Genomic DNA, 12,755 nt, shown 5'->3' on the forward strand with positions numbered 1-12,755 from the left:
GGGCCCATGTGACGCGAACAGCAAAATCTCCAAGATGACCGATTAGTGTTTTCCTTCTCTTGATATAGGTATCAATCATTAAGGTAAAATTTACTATACTATTAACCCTTGTCCTCAGAGTCCCACGTCACCGGGTGCGGTGTCCCCTGGGGGCGGCAGCGTGTCCCCCGCGACGGGGGGCCTGTCCCCCGCGTCAGGTTCCCCGGTGGGCGCCACGGTGCCGCTTTCTACGATACACCACGACCACACTCTCTACGACACACAAGTACGCTTAGATACTGTACTAGTAGTAGTAGTCGTTGACAAGTAGATGCGCTTTGAGGTGTTCGCGTATCGTAGAGACGGCCCGCAGGCGGTGCGAAAGCCGTTAGAGGCGATGAGAACAAATCATAGAGATAGACATAGATTTTATAGATAGAATCCCATATCACTGGGCATGGTATCCCCGTAAACCACGCGTTGGTTTGAAAAGCAAAGGAAAAGAAGCTATATCAAAAGTAGGGTACATCGAAAATTAATAATGTTTTATGAAATTCATTTGGCATATTAGCGTCACAATGTTATGGGTGAGTTTGATACGGCATCTATAATATGGCTATATGACACAGATTAACAAGAAAAGTAATAAAAAAGGTAGAACGGATTTAAGAACATTCAAAAGTTACCTACCAAAGCCAATATTCTAGATTTTTTTGCTTTGTTACTAGGCGTTTGAAAGCATTGACTTGGAATAAAAATTTGCCTAGTTATTAGTATTCGAAATGAAACTTCTTGTAGGAGAGTGTGAAGGGAATAGGAATATTGAAAATTAAAATGTAACTAAAGTGAAGCCATCACGCTCCTCTGTCTCAGAACAGTGGGATTGCGAGGCCGGCTGGTTTAACATTATTACACTGATAAATTTAAAGTTCTATTGCCATGTATTATGCTATCCACGCAAAAGAAGTTAGTATAGCGCTCTCTCTGTTACGTAATCCTATACAAATGACAGAGACAAAAATCGCAGTGCAGTGTGCAAAATTTTTGATCGCAAACACGTTTGCGGCTGGAAAAGTAAAAAACCTAAGAAGTTATAATAGCAGACTAAATTTCTTTAATATGGAATCCTTAGAAACTCGTAGAACAAAACTCGATCTCATATTTTTATTTAAGATTTTCAATAACAAAATAGATTGTTCTTCTCTTTCAAATAGCTTTAAATTAAGGGTTCCTTCAAAATATCCTAGAAAACCTTTAAATTCTTCTTTATCTTTTCCTCGACGCTCAACAGTTATGGGTGCTAACTCGCCAATCCCTAGAATAAGTCAACTTTATAATAAGCTCAATGTGCTAGACATACACGCGGACTCACTGGTTAAATTCCGGAATTCAGTTCATATGGCATTAAGTGAATTGCCATAGTAATTTACTTGATGCCATGTGAACTGCTTACCTACATTTGTTTATTAGTTTAGAGTTTATTTATTTATATTATTATTATTTTTTAATTAAGTAACTTTTTTTTAGTAGTAAAATTACCTGACACATTCGCATGCGGTGATTACTTTTAATTAGCTCGTCATATTATCTTAAAACTTTTGTATTGTTAAATTTGTATTTGATGTATATGATTAGCTGTTAGTGATCCAAATAAATGAAAAAAAAAAACATGTTTTCAAAAAATATTCGTAATTCAATTCGAAAATGTTTTCAAAAAACATTCGAAGCTTAATTCCAAAAACTTGTTTCGTTTGTGATTGGTTGGTGTCTCAAAATGGTTAACGCCCACTGAGATTTTTGTCTCTATCATTTGCAAGGGATTGCGTAACAGAGACAGCACTATACTACCTTCTTTCTGTGGATAGATTATAGTAAAAATACTTACACTTAACAATAGAACAAAGTGACGAAACCATGCATTTTATGATTCTTCAATAGAATTTATCTATAACTGTAACAAAACTGTGTAGTTTGACATCCATGTGTTTTGACTAGATGCTTTCATTGATAGATCCAAAAAACAATATAATATTTGTTCTTATGTAGCATCCCTGTGTCCTTTTTAGATGTTTTAACATTTCCGTTGTTATATTTTTGTTGTGTTTATTTGCTTCCAACACCAGTCATTTGTTTTTTGTTTATTTCAGAATCACTTATCTGTACCAAATACAAATAATTATCTTCATCATAATAAGGTTCGTTTTCTTTTATAACCTCCTTTTAATACTTTTCTTCGATAACTTTTCCATCGAACTGTAAACTTACGCTTCTGTGCTTACGATGCAACATTACGGTATTTGACAACTAGTCAAATCAGTAACTTTTTATCAAACGTCAAAACGCGCGCTTATTATGCGAGATTCTATGAAATACCGGTGTGTGACGTCACAGTCATTTGACGTAGGTACTTTTTTTAGTTTAATCGATAATTTAAAATCGTTATTACACTAAAAACCAACAAAGGACATGGATTTTCATGGAGCTCTATTTAATAATCACTGAGAAATATTTATTTTTGATGTAGTCAAATACCCATTTGCATCACAAATTATCACAATGTTTAACCGGTACCATTCTTTCGCTAACCATTTTCGCTTAGCTATAATATTTTTTTAAATCCCTACCTTGTTTTTTTTACCAAAACCTTAAACAGCTTTTTTGCATGTTTCTGTTATTAAAATACTATTCATAACATTAATTATAAGTTAAAATCCTATTTGTCTACCAATCCGCACATGGCCAGCGTGTGTAGACTGTGGCCAAACCCTTCTCACTCTGAGAGGAGACCCGTACTCTGTAGTGAGCCGGCGATGGGCTGATCATGATGATCATGATGAAAATCCTATTTGATTAACAAATTGTAACGATCCCCGTTTTTGAATTAATACCTTAAAGTAGACGGAATAACACACATCATGTAAACATTCATGATTTTTCGCCGTGTCAAAAGCAGACTTGTAAAACGTTCCCTATTTTGATAATTAAAAAAAAGAGTGACTACTTTTATCTTGCACAAAAATCCTTGTATAAAAATTGCATTTGGAACATTTTATTTTAAGTCATGTATGAATTCGTAGGTCAACTGGTTAGGGAATCAATCTTTTTACAGTACGCGGCAGAAAGTTATGTACATCAGCCTTTAGAATGACATTTCGGCTTTGTAGAGCGTTGTTTCTGTCACTCATACCTATGTGACGTTTTGTCGGTCTCAACGACAGCGACAATGCTCTAAAAACGGCTCTCTCTCTATTCCTAGAGGTCGATGTACATTATTATCTGCCGCTTTCTGTAATAACGTGAATTGAAAATTTTTGAATCAGCCTACTGATAACCATCGTTGTCTCTGTCACTCATACCTGTGTCGTTTTGTCGGTCTCAACAACAGAGACAACGTTCTACGAAACCGCTATCTCTTTCTACTGTACCTACTAACTGAAATTGTTAAAATCTGCCTCTTCACTCACATATGAGTCTTGCAAACAATAGGCATAAACAAATGTGACAACGCTCTACGAAGCCGAAACATCTTTCTAAAGGTCGATGTACAATATTGCCTGTCGGCTACTTAGTAATACTAAAGGAACTCTATTATATTGCCTTTTTCAGGTAATTATCGTATGATACGGTATGGTAAACGCAGCCATTTTGTCTGGTTGCAGAATATGTCCTCATTAGACCACGGCTGGATCACGTCGAGTCAGTACCAGTCACAGTGTAGTCCGCCCTCGCAATATTCATCCACGTCGAATATCAACGTTCCTTCGCCAACGGTAAGACACACTCCACACAGACTCACACTGCGTAGGTTTCAAACATTCTTTAGGATTAACTAAACATTTTTAGGGTTCCGTACCTCAAAAAGAAAAACGGAACCCTTATAGGAAATTAATTTGTGGCCATAAACTAATAATTAGTATTTTAAATTTTCGAAGTAAGATAACTATATCAAGTGGGGTATCATATGAAAAGTCTTCACCTGTGCATTCTAAAACTGATTTTTATTAATTTTTATGCATCATAGTTTTTGAGTTATCAGGCAAAATGTCGAAAAAATACGACTGAATTACGGAACCCTCGTTGCGCGAGCCTGACTCGCACTTGACCGGTTTTTAATATTAACTATCATATTTTTTTATTATTACTGCCTAAATTTTAATTTTACAATCATTGTCAATTGCTTTTGGTGGGTTGGGAGTAGGGGTGCTACGGATATTCGCATCCGCATATGCGGAACATTCGCATTAATTCAGACATCCGCATCCGCATCAATTAATGCGGAGCTTTAACGGACGCGGATTCATATTTGCAACAAGTAACGACCTTCAAAGAAAGTGGGCGTGGTCAGAGTGGCGCGTGCGGTATCTTTGTTCGCTCAATGACCAATCAAAAAGCGTACAATGGTACGTACCCAACAGGGGTGTTACGGATATTCGCATCAATTCAGACATCCGCATCCGTGGATGTGAACTTCTAATAATCCGCATCCGCAAATTGCGTAAAATGAGTCGCGTAATTGGATATTTGACTACATCAAAAATAAATTATTTCTCAGTGATTATTAAGGCTCTTCCAAAATACGTAAAATCCACGTCCTTTGTTGGTTTTAAGTAATAACCATTTTAAGTTATCGATTATACTAAAAAAAAGCACGTTTAATGATTGTGACGTCACACACCGGTATTTCATAGAATCTCGCATACTAAGCGCGCGTTTTGACGTTTGATAAAAAGTTACTGATTTGACTAGTTGTCAAATACCGTATTTACGCTACAGCATTCGGTTTCATACAAAAGTTCTGTTTGTGCCACACGACGACGCAGTGTGTTGTAGATTACGCGACTCATTTTACGCAACTCACAACTCAAAAATTACGCTCGTTTGGCTGAAGCCTTATGCGGATAAACCTAAATATATATAGCTAGCTTTCCCTGCAGGAAATATAAACTTACGAAGAACAATTTTCAGATGGTGCATAGTCCAGGCAGTCCTGTGGAGTCGCCGCAAAATGACTACAACAACCTTCACCAAGCCCTCTTACAACCGTTCGAGCAAATCACAATGGTAAGCTAATCTTTTACACTAGTAGAACACAGACTTTAGAAAAAGAGAAACGTGTAACGGACTGTCAGAAAATTAAACATGTCTAGAGAATCTTTTGCTTTTTTAGGGTTCCGTACCTCAAAAGGCAAAACGGAACCCTTATAGGATCACTTTGTTGTCTGTCTGTTGGAACCCTCGTAGCTTTAGATTTGAGTTTGCGTAATAATTATCACCACTATATCTTACAAATCTAACACCATACCAGACCATCAATAAGAGTAATTTACTACATATTTTGAATAAATCATTTGACTTTGACTTTGTCTGTCTGTCTGTCTGTGTCTGTCTGTCTGTCTGTCTGTCTGTCTGTCTGTCTGTCTGTCTGTCTGTCTGTCTGTCTGTCTGTCTGTCTGTCTGTCTGTCTGTCTGTCTGTCTGTCTGTCTGTCTGTCTGTCTGTCAAGAAACCTACAGGGTACTTCCCGTTGACCTAGAATCACGAAATTTGGCAGTTAGGTAGGTCTTATAGCTGACATTAGGGGAAAAATCTGAAAACTGTGAATTTGTGGTTATCTCACACAAAAAAAAATTGTGGTCATAAACTAAAAATTAGGATTTCCAATTTTCGAAGTAAGATACTATATCAAGTGGGGTATCATTATTATTTTTTTATTTATTTATTTATTTATTATTTAATTAGAACGGCCATAAAGCCAATTACACTAATTAAACTACGAGTACAAACTAACATAAACATACTTACAAAAATTGTTAAAATTATAAATTTCATATGAAAGGTCTTCACCTGTGCATTCTAAAACAGATTTTTATTTATTTTTATGCATCATAGTTTTTGAATTATCGTGCAAAATGTCGAAAAAATACGACTATAGTACGGAACCCTCGATGCGCGAGCCTGACTCGCACTTGGCCGGTTTTTCTAAACGAAAACAATCTAATTCTACAGGAATGCTGAAGTTTTACTGTGTCGTAGGTATGATGAAACTTACAGTCGAGGCGCGAACCTGAGTCACAGGCGAGGGTTTTAAAATGTAGCGTTCACTTCAATATTCAGTGCGCTTGCGTCCAAATGTTTTCAATACATTTTTGAGTAAAAACTATAAAAAATGAAGTTATGAAGTTAGTTTGAAATTTATGCTAAAATAAGATATTTCTCAGAGAAAGATGCTGCAATTTTATTTTTTCCAGTTCGTAAGTTGCATATTACTTTCTCTCAATTTTGTAGGTAAAAGTTTTCATTGCATTTTCTGGTAACTTTAATACATCAGGGCCATAATGATTAATTGTTAATAATGCATCATCATATCACGTAGATATTGGGGGCGATTCTCTGGTACACAATCTCTAAACTAAACTAAATTAACAGGTCTAAATCTAGTGCTATCCTTTTCCGCAAGGAACATTATGAAAGGGATAGCAATAGATTTAGACGTCCATTTTAGTTTAGTTTAGAGATTGTGTACAACGGAATTAGCCACAATTTCAATTTAAAATAACTAATATAACTCTATTTTGCATCATTAAAGAGCATTTAATGAAAATATGCATTTTTGAAAATAAGTCAATAAAAGGTTTTTACAATCTAATTTTAGCACGTAAATTTATGCTACTATAATGCATACATTTTGAGATCTCACTCGCCATTTTAGTCCATTTAGTCAACTATCGTTTCAAAAGTACGATTTTAGTCCTTAATTTAAAAGTGAACCGTACTTTTGACATGGCAAATGACACACAGAGCTAAAATGGCGAGTGAGATCTCAAAATGTATGCACTACAACTACTTGGTATTTTAAAACACCTCGATATAGGATAGCAACCTCAAACAACTACTCTGTTTGATAGCCTTTTTAAATATTACAGCACTAGTCCGATAATAATAGTCTGTAAAAAAACTACGCGAATTTAAAGAAGCTACATTTTCTTTTTTAGTGTTTAAAATAAAGACAAATGAGTAAATAAAATACGGTGATAAGTGATCAAGGTCTTGCCTTACTTTCTGCGTTTATAAAAAGTTAAGAGTTCTTCGAAGGCGCCCTATACAAAAGAAGTTTGATAATTTTTGCATATTAAGGCACACATTCTACAAATAAGTTCTGTGTTTTGTCTTCAAAGTTTATCATCGATATGAGAAACCAAAGACAATTAAAAAAAATAGCGTTTGGTATTGAAAACGAACAAATTTGCAATATACAGCATCATAGCAATTAATAAACGAATTGTGAAAATTCTATTGAATTTTTAATTTAACAATGGCCCCGATTCTCTAGTCTCTCTCTAAACTAAATTTAGAGTATCTGCATCCTTTTCTTTTAACTAATGCTAAAAAAGGAACGGAACATGACTTTCACATTTAAAGACTCTAAATTTTAGTGCACAATACAAATTTAAACAGTAGGTTCGCGAGTGCGTGCTAAAATCACGGGTTTTACCATCTAAAAATTAAATTAAGAAATGTCAAACTGCTTCTGTCCTTTTCATATTACAATAGTAAGAAGAGGGTGCGAATACTCTAAAATTAGGTTGTGCTTAGAATCGGTGCCAATATTTATATTACAACATAACAATTTTGTTCAGTATTAAATCAAAAATCGGAACTGTCGAATACCAATCTCAAATCCACTTTAATTTTATATTACTTATTTTTATTCGATTATCCATTTGTTTTACTTTATTATTCACTATTGAAAATACAAGTACAAAATACTTGGATACTTGTATTTACTATGTCTATCATGAAAACATAAATCTTACCATTTCAATGCTTCTATGGATTAGCAAGGAGTTGTGAGTAAATTTAGCTTTAAGAAGTAAACGTGGCTTTTCCTCGGTAACCGAACTAGTTTAGTTTAAATAAATATATTGTAAAGGATACGAGAAAAAATATATAGGAGTACTATACAAAAATCTAGTGAATTTTGGCACTCGCTGTTTAATAACAGCGATCACTTGAGAAATAGAGTTCAGCACTTAAATATGTATAATTAAATATGTAAATGCACTGTTTAGTGAATATAATGAGATATACATGTATTTTAAAATGCGTACCACATTTAGAATTAGGTAAATAAATCCATAGTCCACATTAAATACTGTCTATAAAAAGTTGTGCCCTGAGTCTCTTTCTTTCATTAATACACATAAACCGATTTATATACCTAGTTGATTAATATTTAATAATATTATATTTGTGCTATCAACCACTATTTGAGGTTACTATTTGTCTTAAAAATTATAACATACAAATAATACCTAATCGAGAAATGTTTTACTAACCAAAATACTAATGACAACAGGGTTGGTCTTATCATTCGTACTAAATAAATTCTATACTAAGTAAGGTAATTCAAGAATTTGGATGGCAAATTAATATATAATTAAGGTATGAAGCTCAAATAATTTCATATCACCTGAAAATATTCATAACTGACTGATGGAATTATTAAAACGTTTGCACTTTACAGTCTATAATTTAAAAAAAAACTTATACCTTGCATATAAAATTGAATTATAAACAAATATAAATAATCAGGTAATTTGTATCTTTATTTATATATACGGTAGGCCGTTTCCTAATGTGTTCATGCGGCAACCACATGATGTCAGTATACTTGGATTATGGGGTACTCAAAGCTTACTTAATGTCTGTAATTCAATATTAAGATCTTTTTTGATTGGCGCAGTATATGAGCGAGCAGGACGGCCAGCGCGATTTCGTTACTGCGCCAATCAGAGGGCGGTCATCGAAAGATTGCTTGATAACTTTTCAGTATAGTTCGTACAAAATGGCTTCTCACGCGCCATTTTAACTCAATGGGTCAAGTGTCACGTCAAAACTACGGTTCACCTTTAAAATAAGGACTAAAATCGTACTTTTGATATGAAATTTGACACATAAAGTTAAAATGGCGCGTGAGAAGTCATTTTTTACGCATTATATTTCATATTACCGAGCCGCTATTAGTGAGCCGCACTGACAAATCAGGAAATGGTCTCGCTAATGTGACTGACAAATAGTAACCTGATCGCGTGGTTGTGTGTGCCTACGTATATGTATGTAACGTTGGTGGATGTTGGCTAAGGATTGGGCGCAGCTGGTGCAGAGTCTCGTGGAGTCGGGCTGGACCGCGCACGTTGAGGTCGCGGAAAATGTACGGCACCACATACACACCATACTGTTTCTATATACGTGTATATACAGTTTGGTAGACGCACACCTGTAGGCTTAGTACGAGTTTGAACAGCTCGACAATGTTGACAGATTTCGAGTATCGAAACACTAACAACAAAGTGAAAAGAATGAATATGTTACTATGCTTTATTTTTGAAGTTGATTTTATTACTCAAACTCAAAGCGTAAATACAAAATTGGTAACTATGGCTCCATTGTACACTTTTTGATTTTGAATTGCTGAAGTTGTAATATAGGTAATGATGTGGATGTACATCTAGCAAACGCCCCAAGCAAAAGCTAAACGAGATAAAAATCAATAGTAATAAATATACACCTTAAAATCAATATATTTGACGCCCATTGTACTCTGTTGGTTTATTATTTCGATACTCTTGATATATCATCGTTGTTGAAATGTACAAACTCGTACTAAAGGTACTGATCGAGAGCGACAACCCTCACTAAAGCCTTAAACAGATACACGCAATGAAACGTCATAATAAAAAACATGAAGTACTCGTAAATAAACAGAGAAAAAAATGCTTTTGTCGTTCGCAATCAGATTATCCCAAAACATAGACCGTCGCACCAATTTTTTTTATTAGTTCTTACAAGCGCACAGTTACCGCGCTGCAACTTGCAAGTAAAAGGAAATGAAGTCTTTTATTCCAAATTTAAGTATATCAATAGCATTTCGTTTTACGTGCTGCTTAAATAGTACTATAGTATTGTTTCGACATTTATATTCTACTATCTGTAAATGCTTACAAACGACTCTACAAAGCCGAAATCTCATTCTAAAGCTCGATGTACATTATTTTCTGCCGCGTACTGTAACCGGTTTGTAGGCTGTTTCTTTTGACTGAACTTCCAAAAATGCCTAGATACTGATTCATTAACTTCAAAATTGAATCTTTTACGCACTTTCGAACTCCACAAACTCTCAAAAAGCCTTTCTTAGTGCTCACCTAACTCGGGTAGGTACCCAAAATTATAACATTTGAGAAAAAACGGATAGTTCCTAAGATATGTATTTTATTGCCAAAAAATCTAATAATTATTTTATCTATGGTACTATTTACAGCTTTACAAAACATGTTTCTAATATAAGTAGGTATTTAATATTTTTTTGTGAGCGTCATGTTCTTCAGCATGTTTGGCACGATTTACTTGCTTTTAGGTTAGTTAGGGTTACTTTAATTATGATTACATAAAAACCAATAGTTTTAATTTGAATTTAAAGAAAGGCACAAGCATGGCTATTTTAGGTTCTTTTACAAAGCGCATGCTACGTTTTGTTATTTAGAGTATAGTTTTCTGTTTTCTTGGTCAAAAGATAGAACATTGGTATTTATTCGGTTATACACATTACTAAAACTTAATTAAATGAATTGTCAATAGGGCCGATTCTCTTGTACACCAATCTCTAAACTAAATTGACAGGTCTAATCGAGTGCTATCATTTTCCGCAAGCAACATTATGAAAGGGGTAGCAATAGATTTAGACGTGTCATTTTAGTTTAGTTTAGAGATTGTGTACAACGGAACTAGGCACATTAATTGCTATAATTTTCAAAACGGTCCCAGAGACTTACAGCTGTACCCAGAGTCGCTTAATAGTTACTTAAGATTAGTTAAAACGAGACAGAGCTATATCTCTCACATAAATCTGTCTCGTTTTAACTCAATCTTAAGTAACGATTAGCGATTCTGAGTACGGCGGTAACCATATTACAACTTTGTAGTATCAATTAAAAGAGTAGTGTAGAACCGAATAAGCAACTTTACATTTTGGTTCATATGTATACTAAATTAGTTTTACATACGTTTATTGAAAGTCGCTTACATTATTTCTAAATTCCGATTTTAGTTGATGTTTCGTCACGTGATGATTTAAGGTTACGCCTATTTTATATCCTTTTCTTAGCTTTATTTTTGCTCGTCCCTGTCGAGTGAGAGCTGTATCGTTTAACGTGTGTTCCGTTCTGCCAGCTGGACCCCCCCACGTCGAACTACAACACGACGTACATGAACCACAGTTCGCCGCATTCGCAGCAGACAACCAATTCAACGCACACATACTCTCAGGTAAGCTGATTTGTATTTTGTATGCGCTTAGGAACTCTGCCGTTTCGCCTAAAACTGTAGATTCATGTTTCTCGGTGAATACGTTTCTACCAATGGCCATCATTCATTGTTAGACACTGAGTTAGCGAATCAGTAGGGTAAAGTCACTGTAAACCGTACTTAAATTAAACGTCAAAGGCTTTTATTCAAATTGAGTATCTCATTATACACTTTTTGATTATCAGTTGTTGAATTTATCAGATAACTAGGTGATGTCCGCGACTTCGCGTGGATTTAGGTTTTTAAAAATCCCGTGGGACCTCTTTGATTTTTCGGGATAAAAAGTAGCCTATGTCCTTCCCCGGGATGCAAGCTATCGCTGTACCAAATTTCGTCAAAATAGGTTGAACGTATGGGCCGTGAAAGCCTAGCAGACAGACAGACAGACACACTTTCGCATTTATAATATTAGTATGGATTGACGTAATGGCTATAATTAATTACGCAAACTTAAAACTAAAGCAACAAGGCTACTTAAAATGACTGATCGTTACGTAAATCATACTTAGACAGACATAAAAGAGTGACACAGTCCGACGCGTTTGATCTCGTGGTAAATGACGACCACGACGACGCTTCAGCATAGTGCACTAACTTCGTCAGCCGGTTCGGCGTAGTGATTACGTATCTCGCGACAGGCGTAAATCTCGCGATCATTGCTGTCAAACGTCCGGCTAGAGAGACAGCAATAGCCACAAAGCAAAATAAGAAGAAGAGAGACAGCAAATGAACTGTCGCGTTGCTGTCGCTACTGCAACGTTTTACGTAACCACCCCGCGGGTCGCTCCGTCGAACCTCTGTATGTAATATCATAATAAGTTCACTCTGTGGTCAGACTGATGTCAATGCAGGCGTGTGTAACTGTATTTAAATTGTTCTTCTGTTTTTAGGCTTATCACAGTAACGTGCATGGCTCGCACGGGCACATGGCGTACGGCGCGCACGGGCACACGGGGCACGTGGACCAGCAGGGCCAGCCGGCGCCCGAGCCGCGGCGCGCGCGCGACCCCGTGGCGGGCGGCGGCGCCTACTCCGCGCTGCAGCCGCTCGCCTCGCCCTCGCAGCCCGCCACGCCCGCCACCCCCGCCTCCATACCCGACATCATACTGACAGGTGACTGAAGCTCTCCGAGTCTAAGCAAGTGAATTTTCTGTTGTCCATCTGTCACAGCCTTGTAAATTCTTCAGAATTTGTTGAATTAATTCATTAATGAAGATAATTATTCGTTATTAATTATTCGTCTTCGCCTCGTCCTTCCAACATCCTTGAACCGTACTTTTGTACTGTTCAAGGATATTGAAGAAGGATCTATTTTCAGACGGTGTTGTAAAAAACTAATATTAAAAAATGAGATTGTAAACTCACAAAATTGTGAGAAAACAAATTAGTAAACTTCCGTAATAGTTTCTACATTCT

The 12,755-nt window shown here is 35.9% G+C and overlaps 1 protein-coding gene across 6 annotated transcripts in view; it reads left to right on the forward strand.

The window, feature by feature from the left end:
- Crtc (CREB-regulated transcription coactivator) overlaps positions 1-12,755 on the forward strand; it is a 32,267-nt gene that overhangs the window by 14,974 nt on the left and 4,538 nt on the right. For 4 of the 6 annotated variants that reach the window (XM_069505303.1, XM_069505304.1, XM_069505307.1 and 1 more), the window contains 7 exons: positions 119-265; positions 2,127-2,174; positions 3,639-3,749; positions 4,945-5,040; positions 9,121-9,189; positions 11,205-11,300; positions 12,230-12,452. In XM_069505303.1, the coding sequence (XP_069361404.1) occupies positions 119-265; positions 2,127-2,174; positions 3,639-3,749; positions 4,945-5,040; positions 9,121-9,189; positions 11,205-11,300; positions 12,230-12,452 (790 nt within the window). The remainder of the gene's footprint in view (positions 1-118; positions 266-2,126; positions 2,175-3,638; positions 3,750-4,944; positions 5,041-9,120; positions 9,190-11,204; positions 11,301-12,229; positions 12,453-12,755) is intronic. The other 2 variants (XM_069505305.1, XM_069505306.1) reach the window with 2 other exon arrangements.

The sequence above is a fragment of the Maniola hyperantus genome, chromosome 20, assembly GCF_902806685.2.
Source record: "Maniola hyperantus chromosome 20, iAphHyp1.2, whole genome shotgun sequence".
Lineage (NCBI taxonomy): Eukaryota > Metazoa > Arthropoda > Insecta > Lepidoptera > Nymphalidae > Maniola > Maniola hyperantus.